Below are 19865 nucleotides of genomic sequence, written 5' to 3'. Positions count from 1 at the left end.
CATTTGCTTTTAAGTAGAAAAATAATGTAGTTTGGGCTGTTTTTCTTTATTGGAGTTTGTTTTATTATTTTGCATTTCTTTTTTACAGTTTTATTGAGATATAACTAACATACAGTAAATAGCACATGTTTAGATAGTAAAACATGATGAGTTTTTGACATGCATAAAGATCTGTAACACTATTACCACATTCAGTAGTGAGTATACTCATCACTTCCAGATGATATTTCCTCATGACTCTAATCTTTCCCACCATTCCTCCCAACCCCCCTCCAGTTGTTCTAGGTCCATTTGTTGAAAGGATTGTTCTTTTCCCTATTGTATTACCTGGGCACCCTGTTGAAAAATCAGGACTTTTGTATTGTGTGTACTGATATTTGTCTATCTTTTCACCAGTACTATACTGGTGAAATATTTCAATTTTTTTTAAAAAATAAAGCTATAGTAGTCAAGAATTATAAGCTACACAACTTTGTTCTTTTTCAGAGTTGTTGAGGCAATTATAATTCCTTTGCTTTTCCATATAAATTTTAGAATAAGCTTGTCAATTTCTACCAAAAATCCTGTTGAGACTTTGACTGGGATACACTGAACCTATAGGTTAATTTTGGGAGAATTGATATCTTCACAATATTGAGTCTTCCTGTCAGGGAGCCCAATAATAGCTCTCCATTTATTTAAGTCTTCCTTAATTTCTCTCAGCAATATTTTGTAGTTTTCAGTGTGTGAGTCTTATATATCTTTAGTTAAATTATCTGCTAGTATATCACATTTTATGCTGTAATAAATGGTAATTTTAATTAAAACTCTATTTGTTGCTAGTATGTAGAAATCCAGTTGGTTTTTTGTGGATTGATCTTTTGCCCTGCAGTGTTGGTAAGCTCATTTATTAGACTAGCTTTTTTTTTTTTTATAAATTCCATAGGATTTTCTATACAGATGATCATATCATCTGTGAAAAAAGAGTTTGCCCTTTCTTCTCTATTCTACTTTTTATGTCTTCATCTTGCCTGGTTGCACTGGCCAGAATCACCAATGCAATATTGAATACAAGTGGTAAGAATGAACATTCTTGCTTTATTCCTGATCTTGGAGAGAAAGTATTCAGTTTTTCCCCAGTAAAAATGATATTACCTATAGGTTTTTCATAGATGTCCTTTCTCAGGAGGAGGAAGTTCTTTTTATTCCTAGTTTTCTGGGTATTTATCAGATATGCATATTTGAATTTTGTCAGATGCTTTTTCTACATCTATTGAGATAATCATTCATTTATTTTTTTAATCTGTAAATATGAGTTACACTGATTGATTTTTGAATGTTATGCCAACTTCTTATTCCTGGGGAAATCCTGACATAGTCATGATGCATTGGAGTTTTATGTATTGCTAGATTAAATTTGCTAACATTTTGTTAAGAATTTTTGCATCTATGTCCATGAGGGTATTGGGCTATAGTTTTCTTATAATTTTTTTCTAATTTTGGGATCAGAGTAATACTGGCCTGATAAAATGATTTGAAAAGTATTGCTTCCTCAATTTTCGGGAAAAGTGGAGTGAGTATTATTTCTTCCTAAATTCCTTTGTAGAATTCACCAGTGAAGCCATCTGGACCAGAAAGGTTTTTTTTTGTGAAAAGGTTTTGAACTACAAATTCAATCGATTTCTTTAACAAATTGAAGGATATTTAAATTATCTAATTTTTTGAATGAGCTTTAGTAGGTTGTATCTTTTAAGAAATTTGTTTGTTTCACCTATGTAGTGAGATTTATTAACAAAAAGTTGATTACAGTATTCCCTTATTATCCTTTAATATCTATAGTTCTTGAAGTTTTATCAGCTCTCTCATTCCTGATCAAGTTTTATCAGCTCTCTCATTCCTGATCTGAATCTTTTGTGTCCTCTTTCACTTTATTCTTGATTGATTTTCTTTCTAGAGATTTGTCAATATTATTGATCTTCTCAAAGAACCAGCACATAGTTTATAGCTTAACTTCCTTTCTCCGTTGGTTTTGCTATTTTGATTTTTTTTCCTTTTCTTTTCCTTTCATTTCCCTCCCTTTCCTTTCCTTTTCCTTCTTTCTTTCTTTTGGATTTTTCATTTTTGTTTCCTTTCTTCTGTTTACTTTGGGTTTTATTTTGTCTTCATTTTCTAATTTCTAAGGGAGACCTTAGGTACTTGGTGTAAGAAAACATTTCTTTTCTAATATAAGTACTTATATGGATTATTTATAAGTATTATATTTTAATTCTAGAAATATTGGGATTTTCCATATCTTTATGTTGTGGCCTTTAATTCCATAGTGCTCAGAAAGCATATTTTGTATGATTTAATCAATTTAAATTTACTGAGACATGTTTTATGGCCCAGAATATGGTATATCTTGTTTGATGTTTCATTTACACTTAAAAATAATGTGTATTCCACTGTGTTGGGTGGAGAGTGATATAAATGTCAATTGGGTCAACATGGTTGATAGTATTGATCAAATCTTCTATATCCTTATTGGTTTTTTCTCTCCTGGTTCTTACTGAGAGAGAAATTTTGAAATATCTGATTATAATTGTCAATTTACCTGTTTTGTCTTTCATTTCTATAATTTTTTACTTCATGTATTTTTAAGATCTATTGGACACATAAACATATAGAATGATTATATCTTCTTGATGACTAGACCCCTTTATTATTATTAAATGATGCTTTTTATCCTTGGTAATATTCTTTGCTCTGAAACCTACTTTGCCTGATAATATAAAGACTCCCAACTTTCTTATGCTAAGTGGTTAGTGATATATCATTTTTAATACTTTCAACTTATTTTTATGTTTGTATTTAAAGTGGTTTTTTTTTTGTAGATAGCATGTAGTGGCTTGCTTTTCTAAATTCTGAACCATTTATATTTAATATGATTATTGATATGGTTGAGTTTGACTGACTCGACTATTTGATGTCTTTTATCTTGGTTACATCTGTTATTTTCCCTAGTCTTCACATGGGTTCCCCTCATTTCAGCATAAAACCTCTTTAGACAGGGGATCCCTGGGTGGCTCAGTGGTTTAGTTCCTGCCTTTGGCCCAGAGCGCGATCCTGGAGTCCCGGGATCGAGTTCCACATCGGGCTCCCGGCATGGAGCCTGCTTCTCCCTCCTCCTGTGTCTCTGCCTCTCTCTCTCTCTCTCTCTCTGTCTATCATAAATAAATAAATCTTTAAAAAAAAAAAAAAAACCTCTAGACAGAAAGCTGGAGTAATCATAGGGCTCACCTCATTTGTTTCCCTTCATTTAGGGATCAGTGCCCTGTACTGCTTGATGCACAGCGTATAAAAACTGTTATATCTAGATAAATGCTGATTAATTCTTCATAATAAGGTACTTAGGGCAAAGACATAGAGACAGAAACAGAATGTGGTTGCCAGGGCTGGTGGTGGGAGGAATGGAGAGCTAGTATTTAATGGGTATGAAGTTTTAGTTTTACAAGATGAAAAAAGTTATGGACATGGATGGTGGTGATGATTGCATTACATCATGAATGTTTTTAATGCTAATGACCTGTGCATCTAATCTCATGTTTTCTACCCTTATAAAATATGCAACCAGGCTCTCAACACTATGTTCTGTTTCCTATCAGTACCATGTCTCACTGGCCAGGGAGAAGAGAACTTCACAATCAAAGATGTGATAGTGACTCTGAATCTCAAAGATATCAGAGGCATTTGGGTTCTGTATTCACCTAGATAATGCAAACATAATAATAATGATGACAGCAATAATTATATAGAAATCTGTTTAGAGGGGATCCCTGGGTGGCGCAGCGGTTTGGCGCCTGCCTTTGGCCCAGGGCGCGATCCTGGAGACCCGGGATCGAATCCCACGTCGGGCTCCCGGTGCATGGAGCCTGCTTCTCCCTCTGCCTGTGTCTCTGCCTCTCTCTCTCTCTCTGTGTGACTATCATAAATAAATAAAAATTAAAAAAAAAGAAATCTGTTTAGAAATTGCAAAAAAGTACTGAGTACTTTTATTTACTCCTAATAGCAACACTCTGAGGAGGAATACTTTTACAGATGAGTCATTGAGTCTTGAAAATGTTTAGCAGCTTTCCCAGTGTTACCCCTATGGGAAGGCTTAGAAATAGGCTTGAAAGTTTGGGTTTTTCAATCCTGTATTATGCTGTCTCCAAGATTCTAAGATAACCATAGCCCTTTGCATGTATAACGTTAAATATGAAATACAGCTCAGCCATAATTAGGGGGAAATGTACCACAGTTCCTTACAGCTCACATCTCTACCTTGGTTTATTACAGGTTTGTTTATCAGGTCTACTATAAAGGCAAAGTGGATATATTTTCTGAAATAAGATCTATGCTAATTTTAGTTCCTGTTTCTATGCATTGATGAATTTTTAAAAGGCTTTCATTTATTTTGTTGTTAAATAGTTGATTAATGTGTAAGTGTTGTTATGTTGAAATTGTTAATCCCTCAGTAAATTTCCTCTAGCTGCTTAGTTTTTAGAGAAACTTAAATTTTTAGCTCTTATTTGGCTAATATTAAGTAATGGTATTTATTAAGTAATGGGTCTATTCTAATTAATGTGCTACTAGTCCTTTGTATATTTATTATGCTTCCAAGCAACCTCCAAGTCTATAGTAATTTTGGTAATTTTTTCTAAAACTTTCCCTTGAATAAAAAACAAAAAACAAATGGAAGTTCACAGCCGCCCCTATCTCTGTCCACTCTGCTGTCTGCAGTAAGTTTCACATTTGAAGGGTGAACAGTCAGTGTGCAGCCCAGTGTAAAAGCACACACATCCATTGCAGCACTTCTCCTGGGAACAAGGGAAGGGGGAAGACAGCAGAGCAGAGGCACTGCCAGCCACAACCCAGGCAGGGTCCCATGCACATCATTACCCCGAGCCAGCCTTTTGCCACCACAAAGAATGTGAAGGATTTGTCAAAACATGTAGCCTTAAAAACAAAACAAAACAAACAAAAAACCATGTAGCCTTGAGGCGCCTAGGAGGCTCAGCTGGTTAAGTGCCCATCTCTTGATTTGGGCTTGGGTCACTTTTTCTCAGGGTTGTGAGATTGAGCCCTGCATCAGGCTCCTTGCAGGGCATGAAGCCTGCTTAAGATTCTATCTCCCTCTCCCACTGCCCCCAACCCTGGCATGCATGCACATGTTCTCGCTCTCTCTCTCTCACTCTAAAAAACAAACAAAAAGTATGTAGCCTTTACTTCTCACCTAAAAGAATGAGAGGGAAAATAAATAATCTTTCTGAAGTGATACCAAATTCTGGAGATATATTTAAACATTACTATTGAGATGATGAACTCTTGGATTGTGGGTTGATTGTTTATCATGCTTGGTGAGGGGTGGAACAGGAGAGAAGGTGAACTAACATTTCTGGGTGCCCACCATGCGCCAGACATACTGTCACATGTCATCAAAATTCTGTAAGGCAGACAGCATTATCCCCTTGATGTGGTTTCAAAACGCAGCTCAGAGACTAAGTAAATGATCCATGGGCAACACAATTTAAGTACCACAGCTGGTATTCAACTCCAGGTCTGCCTGGCTTCTGCGGCCATAATTTTTCACTACACTAGAATATTTTTATACCTTAGTTGTGTGCATTTAAGTAGCCCTAGCGGGATCCCTGGGTAACTCAGCGGTTTAGCGCCTGCCTTTGGCCCAGTGTGTGATCCTGGAGACCCGGGATCAAGTCCCATATCAGGCTCCCAGCATGGAGCCTGCTTCCCCTTTTGCCTGTGTCTCTGCCTCTCTCTCTCTCTCTCTCTCTCTGTGTGTGTGTCTTTCATGAATGAATAAATAAATAAAATCTTTAAAAAAAGAATAAGTAACCCTAGCACCAGGCGCACTTATTTCTGAATGTTAGATTGAACACATCCATTGCTCTCAACCATTCTTGGTTTTCTTATAACCACTTCATATGAATTAATAATCCCTATGATTTTTAAGGCCCATTGTAAAGCTTACCTTTGCATTAAAGAAAATCTCAGATGTCATTTAACACATACACACATGAAACAAATTGTTCCATTTATCAGAATAATACCATATCTTGTGGCAATTAAAGGAAACCTAACACTTACCTGTACTTTTTCTAATCTCCAAGCTGGATTTTTTTTTCTGAAATTAAAATTTGTTACAAATTTTTATGTAATATTATTTTATCCCTAAATTTCTCATACATACTAAACCAAGGATGAATACTGTGGGATCAATAATTTTTTTAATACTTAAGTAAATGAAGAAAGTCTTCTAGTCATTAAGGATTCTAAAATGTATATTAATTTCATCCCCATTCCTACAGGTAACCTGCCACGTTCTAAAACTAAAAATATAATAAATTATCAAATGAGGATTTCAGAAAAATCAATCAACTTGACAAAGGTAAGAAAATGCATTTTGCATGACAATGAATCTAAGAATCTAACCTTTACAATGGCAGTGTTGAGTGTGCTCTTAAAAGTAAACCACATTTTAGGTTTTCTTTCTTTGATCTTTATTTTCTGCTTAACTAGTTATGTTCATATTACTGCTAGCCACTAAAGTAATCATGCATTTATGATACATTCCTAACTCTTCCTTTTTAGCTCATTTTAATGTTGCACTAAAACCAACTAAAAATATATTAGCTAAGTTCTGAGATATTCACATTCCTTAAAAGACCAATGAAAATTCCAATGAGGCTGACAAAACAATTACCCTAAGTAAAAATTTTAACATTTTGTTATTTTATGTATTTGAATGTATAGACCATGATAACTTGAAGGAAATTCTATGTGCTCCTTGGAGATCATAAAGTAGAGTAGATACTGAAGCATCACTGTCTTTCTTGGTCTTTATAGGATGAAACCGGAGAAGCCACACATCGTGCCATAGAGACAACCAACATGAAGACACAAACAGTTGCATCATATTTTAGAGTAAGATATTAAATTGTGATGTGTTATGCTTAGGAATCTCATTATTTCTTTAATTTTAGAGTCGGGGAGGGGAAGAGCAAGATGAAAAGAGAGAAGGACTCCTGGGTGGCTTAGTTGAGCATCTGCCCTTGGCTCAGGTCGTGATCCAGGGTCCTGGGATTGAGTTCTGTAACAGGCTCCCCAGAGGGAGCCTGCTTCTCCCTCTGCCTATGTCTCTGCCTCTATCTCTCTGTATCTCTCATGAATAAACAAATAAAATCTTCAAAAAAAAAAAAAAAAGATGAAGAGAGAGAATCCTAAGCAGACTCCATGCCAGCACAGAGCCTGACTTAGGGGTCGATCTCACAACCCATGAGATCATAACCTGGGCCAAAATCAAGTCAGAGGCTTACCTGATTGAGCCACCCAGGCACCCCAGGAAGGTTTTTAATTTTGAGAGTACAGATCAAAAGCTAGTAATAAATATCAGAGTACTATTAGCAAAAGTTAATTCTTATCATATTCCATTTATTATTTGTTAAATACAGACTATAGTAGAGAGTACTGCCAAAAACCTATGGATTGGTTTGCTTTGATATTTTACCTATAAAATTATTGCATACTAACTCGGTCTTAATGGAAGTTTACACCTTGGTTAAAATTTGTCCAAAGAACCAAATGCATTTCCACTGGAACAAAACCTGACAGGGTTTTTAATTCAGTGCTGTGGTAACTACCTATCACTTCTCCATCCCACTCCTAAATAATCTTAGGGTGGACAGATGGGCTAAATCTGAGCATCCAGGTCTATTCCATATCCCCCTGCACATAGACAAGATGAAAACCTCAAAAGAAAAATAGAACTGGTATAAGCACGGGGCAAGAAGAACGGATGCCAGGGAAATATAGTAACATGCCAAGAAAGTCAATCACTGTGTCCTTAGCATGGGGTCAGGTGAGAAAAGGCAGAAAGGAAGTACTTTATTTCCTCTTTGCTCTGAAGAACTCTAGATAACCCTGCCTTTGTTATTGGTGTCTGTTCTTATTTATCTCTTCTGATAAAATCATATTGAGGCACCTGGGTGCTCAGTCAGTTAAGCATCTGCCTTTGGCTCAGGTCATGATCTCAGAGTCCTGGGATCAAGCCCCACATTGGACTTCCTGCTTGGCAGGGAGTCTGCTTCTCCCTCCTTCTCTCCCCTTCTCCACTACTCATGCTCTCCCTCACTCTCTCTCAAATGAATAAATAAAATCTTTTTTTTAATTGAAATTTTTTAAATTTTAAAATTTTAATTAAATAATATGAATCCAATGAATATAGAGAAAATACCAACTAAAAATTGGAAATTATTAATAGTATCATTTAAGGTGGGAAAAACGGAAGAAATTAGGCTAAATTTACTATATGTATTCAGTAAGTAAATCCAGTTTTCTAACAGAATCATGAAATACTTTTAAAAATAGCTGAATGGTTTTTTTTTATATATTTTTCAAGTCCTAAGCTCATAGCAGACAGTGTGTGCTTAATCATCTTTGAGTAGCACCTAGTACATTAAGATATGCTTAATATCTCTCACATTTGCTGCTGATACATTCACCTTACACCAGGACCACAGCAGAGCTGAATTACCAAGCATATTTGCAGATGGATTATTTTTCTTTTTTTTTTTAAGTGAGTTATCCAAGACCATCATCAGTCCACTGTTGTTGACATCAAACACTGTGTGTATGTTTAAAACATTAGTTCATAAGATCGTTTTACTCCTCAGGCTGAAGTGAAAAATGATAGACGATCATTCCATAGAGTATATAATGTTTTTTTAAAAGTTATTTTTCATTCTGCAGACAGTGAACGTAGTGTAACACCATGCCTTGGTCCCTAGGAAAAACCAGTGCCTAAATTGTAGCATGCTCCTGCTCAGAATGCCAACAGCAAGTGAATCACTTCTGTTAATTCCAGTACCTGGCAGGTGCTTGCATGGCTACAGAAGGAATGATGGCTCACAGATAAGTGTAATGAAAAGGGGCCCCAAAGTGGCAAGGATCAGAAGATCACATCTGAGTTTCAGTGCCTAAGAAGCAGTCATGCAAATCCAGGGCTTTATCATTTTTGTAATTCCAGTATTTGGCTTGCTCTGAATTTGTAACCATAGGCTTCTATATTTCCAACACTAAAAGAAATCCAGCTGACACCAGCTGTCTATGTTTATACATTTGTTACCTTGCCAGTAAATTGCAGCGCTGGTCTTTAACATCCTCATTTTCTGAGATTCCACTTTTAGTTGAGCTGTGAACGTCCTAATATGTTATACTTAGCTATCCCGTAGTTGGCTACTGTTTTAATGAGCTGTTGCTGAACACACAGTTTTCATATCTATGTGACTTTGAAAATTCTAAAATAAAATAAAATTCAAATAAAAATTTGAAATTCTAAAATAAATAGCACAATTATCAAACTCGAGTAGATTAGAGTACTTAAATGAATTTGCTTATTTTTGTAACTCCTATATCCTATTTTTGACACTGCTTTAACTTCTCATTCCATATTTTAAACCAGGAGATGATTCTGACAGGCATTGAAGATTTACTTTCATACTTTTCTATAAAGAAAGAATTGAACAAGGAAATTAATAGTGTAAGCAAGAAATTAAATTGTATGCCTAAATATTACATATCAGCAAGCTTCTGTGAGAGGATATAATTACTTACAAATTATATGAAAAGTATTTTCATCTCTTAATTAAAGTTGCTTTAAGAATGTACAGGCAACCTTTTAATAGCTAAGTTCCAGGTTATTGCCTCTATATTTTTGTGGGTAAATCTGTGCTTTTAAAAATATGCCATAAATAAAATTTTCATTAATATGGGTTTTCCTCCATCGACTGAATTAATGTGAACACATGTAACATCCAATTTTCAGGGCTTTTTTTCTTAGAATTAAAAAAAAAAAAAAGACTTAAGTTTCTGTATGCTACACTGGGAAATTTATTTTTGTTGCATATTATAGTATTCCCTAATGGATTTGTTATCCAAAATGGTGGTGGGCCAACCTCACTTTGTCCGTTGCATCAAACCAAATAATGAACGTCAGGCAAGAAAATATGACAAAGAGAAAGTTCTCCTACAGCTTCGCTACACAGGAATTCTGGAAACAGCAAGAATTCGAAGGCTGGGATACTCACATCGGATACTTTTCACCAACTTTATAAAGCGGTATGTGGACTTCTTTTCAAAGCTCCATATAATGTATAGTTTGTAGAGAAATTCATCAGAAGAATTCTAGGAAACAACATAGGAAAAAGAATCACTTAGGTGTTCTAGAAGGGAGGTATTTTGTTTCTGTAAATGGTTCTGCACTGAAAGAGAAAGTAACTAAGGCTGGAAGTTTCTGTTCTCACCTGGAAGATCCTGTGTGGTCGCGTAGGATACATGTCATGGGCATATGATTGAAAAGCCTAAGCTTCTGTACGGAGTGGTTAGAGGGCCTGGGTTCTCATCCCAGCGCTCATGCTGTGTGACCTTTGGGTTGTACCAATGATTCTCAACAGAGGGAAATTCTCCCCCTGTTCAGAGAACATTTGTTAAGGTCTGGAAACCTTGTTGGTTGTCACAACTGGTGGGATCGGGATTGCTGTTGGCATCTTGTATATAGAGTTCTGGGATGCTGCTAAGCATCCTACAATGCCCAGGAAAGCCCCCACCCCCCACCCCCTGCCCAGCAAATAGTTATCCAACCTAAAATGTTAACAGTGCTGCTGAGATCGAGAAACCATGGCCTAGACCAAACCTCGTTTTCCCCTCATTTAATAAATCTGCCATGACTGCCTGGTGGAACTGCTCGCAGGATCAAATGAGACATTATCTCTAACAGTATTTAGACGACAAAAAGAGACTCAATTTGGTAGAAGAGGTCCTTTTTTAGTATTTGAAATTAATGTAAAATGAATTAGGCTATATATTAAATATATTTTAAGTAATACATTTGTGGTGATAGAGAGATTCAGTACCTTATGTATTTAATGCCCATGTTTCTGATATTTATCAATTCTGTGATTACTATTAGCTGTTAAACTTGGTTTGTTTTCCAAATATTACAATTTTCAGGAGAAACCTAGTATTTGAGGAATTCTCTATGTGTAACATTCTCTGGCCTTTTCCAGGAATTAGGGTTAAGAACAAAGCAAAGTTTCTACTCCCTCCCTGCAAAAACAAAACAAAACATTGTCTTATCCTGTATCAAGCATTCTTTTACTTGGGGTAACCTACACCCTTCCTAAATAAAATGAAAATTCTAATTATTTTTGCAAATTTTCATATTTTCAGGTATCTGTGGTAGTTTTTTGCCTTTTCTCACCCCTTTGGACACCTGGCAAAGAAAAGAAAGGTATTTTTAAAAAACACAAAACAGGTTTAGAAGCATTCAGGTATTCAGTAAGTAATTACTACCTAGCTTGTTTTTTTAAGAAATAACTTTTAAAAGCTAGGAAATAAGTAAATACCTCATTCTGATTTATAATTGAGAAAAAAAGATAAGAAAGGCATTCATTTTCAGCACCTTAAGAGATGAGGAAAACCCTACCACTTCTTCATGATGACAGAGAACCTAAACATACTTGATACGAAGGAATTTCAGATTTAAAATTAAAATCAAAATGTGAACTAATTTCATATTTTTCATTTTTTAGAAGAGTTGTTCTTTAACTTGCTTATAACTTAGTATAAATAATATTAATATAATATTACTATAATTTCCTTGGCATTTCAATGACCTTTTCTTTAGGCACAAGGTAATGTGCTGGGGTACCTGGGTGGCTCCGTCAGTTAAGTGTCCAGTTCTTAATCTGGTTCAGGTATTGATATCACAGTTTTGAGTTCAAGCCCCATGTTGGGCTCCACGCTGGGGGTATGCTAACCATTGCAGAGTACAACACATTTTAAAACTACCTCGGGGGCACCTGGGTGGCTCAGTGGTTGAATGTCTGCCTTTGGCTCAGGTTGTGATCCTGGGGTCGTGGGATTAAGTCCTACATCAAGCTCCCCACGGGGAGCCTGCTACTCCCCCTGCCTATGTCTCTGCCTTTCTTTATGTGTCTCCCATGAATAAATAAAATCTTCTTAAAAATTATGTAGAGAGAACTTCAAATGCTATATTAAACTTATAGTTTCAGTTATCCATGGTTTTACAATGTGGACAGTAAGGAGAACTAAACCTATTTTCTTGATGATATGGTAGTTGAAAGTTGCTTACTTAGAAGATCAGAAGTGAGAATAAATTCGTAAATGTATCTCAAAGTCCCATGCTATATAGAATATCAAGATACTATATGATAAGCGAGGAGTAGAAAAAAAAAAGTTCAGGATACAGAGAACACATGAATGGCTGTTCTGAATACAAGAAGTTCCAGAAATAAAAGGCTAAACCTTTTCTCTGTCACTGATTTGAAAGCTGTCATCTAAATTGGCAAAGACCCTTAGGAGGCAGAACAATATGCAAAGGCCCTGTAGATGTGTAAATAGGAGTAAATAATTGTCTGTCCTTCCTTAGTCTTTGAGTAACCTCTGTATGATGCAGAATTCATCAGACTCTTTGTCCATTCTGTTGTAGATAAACACTTCTGTTTTGTGACAAAGAAATAATCTTAAGGGAAGATACACAACATGAACTTGCACGGGATGTTTAGTGTAGATATTTCAAATGAACCTTATACTAAGAAGCCACTGAAGTGAGCTCCGTTTTTCTACGAGGCACCTATACAATGGTTCGGCTACCAGAGCTCTAGTTCAACCAAAACTATTTTTTTTTATTGGAGTTCAATTTGCCAACATACAGCTTAACACCCAGTGCTCATCCCATCAGGTGCCCCACTCAGTGCCCATCACCCAGTCACCCCAAGCCCCCGCCCACTCCCTTTCCACCATCCCTTGTTCGTTTCCCAGAGTTAGGAGTCTCTCATGTTCTGTCTCCCTCTCTGATATTTCCCACTCATTTTTTCTCCTTTCCCCTTTATTCCCTTTCACTAGTTTTTATATTCCCCAAATGAATGAGACCATATAATCCAAAACTTTTTTAAAAGATTTTATTTATTTATTTATTTATTTATTTATTTATTTATTTATGAGAGCCACAGAGAGAGGCAAAGACATAGGCAGAGGGAGAAGCAGGCCACTGCAGTGAGCCTGATATGGGACCCAATCCCATGACCCTGGGATCATGACCTGAGCCAAAGGCAGATGCTCAACCACTGAGCCACCCAGGTGCCCCTCAACCAAAACTTATTGAAGGCAGTAGTATAGTAAAGTACGTAAGTACACATGCTTTGAAGTCAGAAAACCCAAGTCTGAAGAGAAAAAAAAGGAAAGAAAATCCAAGTTCAAACCCCAGTTCTGTCACTATCTAAATGTGTGATCCTGTTCAAAGTTACTTTGAGTAACTGCTATAAGCTTCAAGCTTTGATCTTTCTCACTTGCAAATTGGGATAATGGTAATAGTATCCACTCTATATGTGGTTATGAGCACTAAATGAAATAATATATATATGAATTTTATTAATAGAACCTAATGTCATCAATACATATTATTTATAATATTTTCATTATTATTCTTGCCTCCACTCCAAGGTCCCAATATTGCTTATTACCTATAGTGCTGTGGTCTTGAATCCCACAACATAAACCATGAAGCTAGCCCATAAAAAACAAAGCAGAGCCAGTATGTTGGCTTTATTTATTTATTTTTTATTTATGATAGTCACAGAGAGAGAGAGAGAGGCAGAGACACAGGCAGAGGGAGAAGCAGGCTCCATGCACCGGGAGCCTGATGTGGGATTCGATCCCGGGTCTCCAGGATCGCGCCCTGGGCCAAAGGCAGGCGCCAAAGTATGTTGGCTTTAAAACAAGTCCTTAAAACAAGAGATGCAACAAAGCAAGAGTCTGGGGGCTTTCCTACATAAATTGCTTCTGATCTACTTCGATGTTTATTTTCATAGCAATTCCCAGAGGCAGGTCATTAGTCCTTCAGCAAATATTAAATTGAGTACCCAGTATGTTCTAGTCTTTGATAAAAAGATTAACCCAAATCTTATCCCAAAGATTGAAGATCCAAAGATTAATAAAAGAACTTCTGACATTAAGAACTCACAGACTACTGGTGGGAACAGGGACCTAATTATGTACATTATCCTACAATGTAATGTAAATTCCAGGAACAAAGGTGCTCATCTGCTGTGTTCACTGCTATGTCCTCAGCACTTAGAAGGATGCCTAGCATATAGTAGGTACTCAGTAAATATTTATCAAGTGAATGAAAGAATAGTGGATACTTTAATAAAACTATGCTCAGGACACTCAGAGCAAAACATGGAGATGGTGGAAATGAGGACAGAAGACTTCTTAGATTATAGTAGAAATTCAGATAAAGCAAAGAATGATTAAACTAATATATAAGTACATACCATAGATATCATAACTTAGAACATGAACAAATATTGATTTTTCAACCTTTTGATATAGGCTCAATTTTTTTCTTTGAATAAAAGTCCACTAACCAGAGTTTACTGGCTTTTTTACATAAGCTATCCATAATCCCTTATTTATGATTTCCAGTTACTGTTTCTTTTTTTTTTTTTTAAGATTTTATTTATTCATGAGAGATACAGAGAGAGAGAGGCAGAGACATAGAGGGAGAAGCAGGCCCCATGCTGGGAGCCTGTTGTGGGACTTGATCCTGGGACCGTGGGATCATGCCCTGAGTTGAAGGCAGATGCTCAACTGCTGAGCCACCCAGGCGTCCCACCAGTTACTATTTCTTGAGATGAAGCAGGAAGTTAAAGATATTTGTAAAATAATCATAGGGCTGAATATTTCTTGCTTCTTAAGATTCTCCTCAATCCTTTGTAATGGCTTTGTCTACATTTAATTCCATAAGGTTTAAACCACTTCTTTAGGAAGTCTTACCAAAGAATTTAATGCAGTTTTGTGGCAACAACTCTCTGGCTTTCCTCACTCATAGTTCATTAGTTTACATAATATGTTTTTGAATCATGTCACCTCAAGTGCAGCTGGCATAAACAGGTTTGGCAGCAAACAAAGCTCACCTGGCAGGAGCAGAAGCACACAGGCACCCGAGTGAGAGCTATCACCCGTGAGCTCCAAGTATGCAGTGGACACCCACCACTGCATCTTAATGTCAATTAATCAATTAGTCTATTCATTAAAGATAGGTTAAGAGAGTTTCTAGAATATTGAAAGAGTAAGTCTTCCTGAAAGGAACAAGCCATGAGGATGAAAGATGTGCAGAGAAAAACACATACAAAGGCATAGGGGCATGAGCAAACATGGCCTTTTGGCATAATTTTAAATAGCTTTTATTACCAGAGCTCAAGCTGTCCATAGAAACTAGCAAACGATGAGGCTGGAAAGGCAGGCAGGGATACAAAGGAGGAGGGAGCTTTCATGCCCATCTTCATATATGTCAACTAATTTTAAATGACTACTTTTTGGCAGGTATGACCTTTGCATTTCCTACATTTCTGCTGCTCGCCAACTTATATACATCATGTGCCCAGCTTTTGAAAGCACTTCTTTTTGCCATCACAGCTTAGAGCTTGGGATATTCTTGGAGACTTTCAAGTAGGGAAAGGACATGATCCGATTTTCATTGTGTTAAGACAATTCAGACACAGCTAGGGGAGGAAAGGGAGGGAGAATAGACATAACCAGTTGGAAGGCAATTAGAGAATGGAAGGGTGAGAAGGGGTGATGAAGTAGGTTCAAGGCAACGGCAGCAGGAAAAGAGAGAAAAAAATGAATTTCAGAGAGGTTTGTATGCTTGTTGGATACACTGAGTGGAGAATAGGGAAGAATCTGGGATGACACATGGATTTCTAGCATTACCGTCTTTGAAAAAGGGGCGATAGCATTCACAGGGATAGGAAGTAGCAGAGGAGAGGGAAGGTAATGGCTTGCTGAGTTTGGAGTGCCTGTGGGATAACCAGGTGGGGTGCGGAGCGGGCAGTCAGGAGTGATATGTTTAGAGTCTGTGGAAAGAGAGCTGAAAATGAAGATTTAGGACTCATCCACCTGAGAATGGTTGGAACTCTATATGTAAATGAGACACCTGTGGAGAGAGCCTAGAAGGAAATGGAACAGTGGAGAACACTAAGATTTGAGTGGCAAGTCTAAATAGGAAGCATGTTGGGGAGATGGACAAGGAGAAGAAGCAGGGAAACAAGGTGGGATGCAAACATGGGCACACCCAAGCCAGAGAAAGAGACAATCAGTATCCAGTGCTACAAAGGGAACACTTCAGTTCAGATTGAAAGGCATCCCTTTAGATTTCATCACTGAAACTTCTCATGTGATTAAAGAAGAGTCCTTACTACTTACTGTGAAACTAAATCTGATTCCAGGAACTGCAGAGTGATGGGAAGTGAAAAAAAAAATGGAGACAGTGATTTTAAGCATTCTTTCAACTGATCTGCAAAGCTAGTGGCAGAGAATGGTTTCAGGTGAGACAGGTGTGGAGGGTTTGTTTTGTGCTAAATGGAAGGAGCCAGAAGAGAGAAAAGGGATTGAAAACACATGGGAGAGAAAAGGGGGAGGAGATGGCATCTAGAACATAGGCAGATGGAGAATGGATGTCTCCTCCTCTGAAGAAGAGCAGAATCCAAAGTGGACAAGCCAATCCATAGCTGGGGACAGATCAGTAGAGCTTGTGTCTAGTGGCCTCTGCTAAAATCTCCCAGGAGCAGTGCAGAGAGTAGGAGCTGGGAGAGAACAGGGCAGCAGATATTAAACAGTTGTGAAGATTGAGCAAGAAACATGGTCATGGACACCAAGTAGGATTCTGGGTGTTTCTGTGGGCCTGGCTGACTCAGGAAACAGGAGGGTTCCTGGGGAACACACTGCAAATGAACAGTGATTTTTCTCTGGCAGGTTTCCAAAGCCTGACAGGAGGGCAGAGAACAATGACTGGGTGGCCCAGATTTGCCATGTTTGCAGAGCAAACAAATGAACAAGAGGGAGCCCACTAAGGGGTTGCTCACATGATGAACCAGGAGATCCTGCTAGATCTGCAAAGAAGTAAAACCAGGAGATGATTGGTAGGCTGAGAGGGCAGAGTAGCTCTTCAGTCATGGTATGTCCACGAGCAAGTTTAGTTCTCAAGGTGGCAGGCCTGTGGGTGAGGGCATGCTGATGGGCACCCCCTGAGGTTATTTGCACAAATAGCAAAAGCTATGGCCATCACATCTTTCTAGACCATTGGAGGCCAGGATTCTCCAAAGAGCCTAGCAGAAACTGGTTCATCTGCAAATTTAACAGGATGAAACTTGGTGGAGCTAGAATGTGTTCTTTTTTGTGTATATAACAATGTTTTTTATTAACTCAGTTAAACTGGACAAATTGCTTGAAAGATTTTCCCCCTTTTTTAAAAATTTAAATTCAATTAGCCAACATATAGTACATACTTAGTTTCTGGTGTAGTGTTCAGTATTTCATCAGTTGTGTATAACACCCAGTGCTCATTGCATCACGTGCCCTCCTTAAAGCCAGTTACCCCATTCCCCTACCCACCTCCCCTCCATCAACCCTCAGTTTGTTTCCTATAATTAAGAGTCTCCCATGGTTTTTCTCCCTCTCTTATGACTTCCCATTCAGTTGTCCCTCCCTTCCCCTATGGTCCTCTGCACTGTTTCTTATATTCCACATATGAGTGAAACCATATGATAATTGTCTTTCTCTGGTTGACTTAGAGATTTTATCTACAGGCTCATTTTTAGATGAAGCAATTGGTACTTGAAGAGGTTCCCTGATGTGTCTAAATTTATACAGGTGATAGTCAAGGTCAGAACTCTGCTCTCTTGACCAGACTACCTCAGTCTTCCGCAACGTATGCCCTCTGTTTCAAAATTCAAAACCTACCAAAACTTGATGCTTTGTCTCCTCCAGACTGACAGGTTAATCTTACACCAAGAAATTAAGTAAAAATAAGGGAGTGTTGAAAACTCTAGAAAACTGCCTTTTTGCCCAAGATCATTGGCCAAGGTAGACCGGGTTTTTATTCCTTTCATTTACCTGGTCAGCTTGAAAAACTTAGAGCCTATTTCAGTTCTCTCCTGCATTAACTCCTTACTCACTTCCTCTCCTCAATTTTATGTATTAAACCAATAGAGAAAGTCTCCAGTGAGAGACATAGTATAACTCAAGGAAATATAGTGATAAAAGGCATATATATAGGGGTGGAAAGTCTGCAGAGAATTAAACTCCTTTGTCCAATTTTAAGTTCAGCTTAAATGTTTTTGTGAAGATGAGAAAAGAATAAAATCCTTCCCTGTGCTGGCCACTGCAATCCTTGTACTTTTAGTACCCAAAGAAAGGGTGCTTTTTAAAAAAATACCCAACTGATTTTTTTCTTAAGTGGAGTTTTTGTGGGGAATTTTGGTGTTGAGGGTTGAAAAGGAATCACTAAACTGAGAAAATAATGCTCAAATTTACAGAAACAGACTGGTCTGGATTTTTGTCTGTCTACTTTAGAGTTCTGGGAATGCCTACAGGGTCTCCTGCACTAAGTCTGGGAGTCTCTTCCTTCCCTGCACAGAGCTGTCAAGTGTCCACCCGGCTACTGAGGCGTGGAACCTTTGTGAAATACTAACCAGCCCTTTCTTGCACCTGAAGGTACCATATTCTCTGTTACAAGTGGAATGAAGAGCCCCTAGTGAGCCCTGACACCTGTGCGGCCATTTTGGAAAAAGCTGGTCTTGACAACTGGGCCCTCGGAAAAACGAAAGTAATGTCTTCATGTAACTTTCCAGAAAAAAAATTTAATAATTCTGTTGGATTTACTGAGAATTGTAACATTTTACAGTGCCTGAAAATATTATGGCTTTTTTTCTGTTACAGAATCTGTAGCTTAAATTACAGAATTAAGTTGATAATTTATAAAGGTTTTCTTCAGCAAAATTAAACACTTGCTTGTTTGTAAGGTTTCTTTTAAGAAAAGTTTCTCTTAAAAAAAAGTTTCTCTTGAAGATTTATTTTCTAAAAAGATGAAATTTAGAGTGAATATACTTCATTTCAAATAGTACTGACAACATACTGACATATTATCTTTTTTGTGACCACCAAATATAGTCAGTAAATATTCAGAATGTATTAATATATAAATGAATATCATGTAGTATATAACATATACAGAATATATTCTGCAGAAAATCATAATGATCTGAATCACAATGATATAATTTGTTTTCCTAATTCTCAAATCTGTTTCTGTTGTAAACTTGAAATTTATCTGGAGCAAAATATTCACCATTGTTAGTAGACTTGCTATATGTGTTTGGATATCAGTGTGTTTATGGATTAGATTTGAGCCCTGAGAGATCTTAGCTTATTTAATCTCTTAGAGAATGAACTAAAAAAAAATCATAACAAATTTTGAATATGGAAGTAAGCAGGTGGCTGCATAGGCTTCTCAAATATCATCTCGCCTGAAAAAATGGGAGTGAGGAAATAGAGAGGATACCAGGTCTCGGGTACACTGAACACATCACTGGGGGACAATGGAAAAAGAGCCAATCTGCAGAAAAGAAGTACTCAGGAATTGACCACTCAGGAATAACCACTGCCAGCCATACCACAAACCTACAGAGACTGAAACAAACTTCCGTAGCAGTTGCATCTAGGGGTAGAAGATGCCGGGGAGAATTTTCATCATGTTTACATGAGAAGTTACTCCAAAAACAATTGAAGAGTTTTAAAAAATATATTTATCTTAGGCTGAGTGTCCCACATATTTAAAAAACCTCTATTTACTTCAGTATTAAGTAAGGGGAGATTCTGAGCACTAAAAAGGTGTGTATTTTATTTACACCATTTTCTTTTAGGTGATCACAAAGATGACTTTTGTTAGGCTGAAATCTCATGATTTCTGGTCTGAAACACATGCC

At 37.2% G+C, this 19865-nt stretch overlaps 1 protein-coding gene across 1 annotated transcript in view; it reads left to right on the top strand.

Moving 5' to 3' along the window:
* MYO3A (myosin IIIA) overlaps positions 1 to 19865 on the top strand; it is a 225221-nt gene that overhangs the window by 157190 nt on the left and 48166 nt on the right. Inside the window, exons 22-25 of the mRNA XM_055332397.1 lie at positions 6327 to 6406; positions 6865 to 6942; positions 9929 to 10134; positions 18595 to 18706. Of these exons, the coding sequence (XP_055188372.1) occupies positions 6327 to 6406; positions 6865 to 6942; positions 9929 to 10134; positions 18595 to 18706 (476 nt within the window). The remainder of the gene's footprint in view (positions 1 to 6326; positions 6407 to 6864; positions 6943 to 9928; positions 10135 to 18594; positions 18707 to 19865) is intronic.

The sequence above is a fragment of the Nyctereutes procyonoides genome, unplaced genomic scaffold, assembly GCF_905146905.1.
Source record: "Nyctereutes procyonoides isolate TBG_1078 unplaced genomic scaffold, NYPRO_anot_genome, whole genome shotgun sequence".
NCBI classification, from domain to species: domain Eukaryota; kingdom Metazoa; phylum Chordata; class Mammalia; order Carnivora; family Canidae; genus Nyctereutes; species Nyctereutes procyonoides.
The sequence above is the reverse complement of the archived record's forward strand: the minus strand, read 5'-3'. Positions and strand labels throughout refer to the sequence as shown.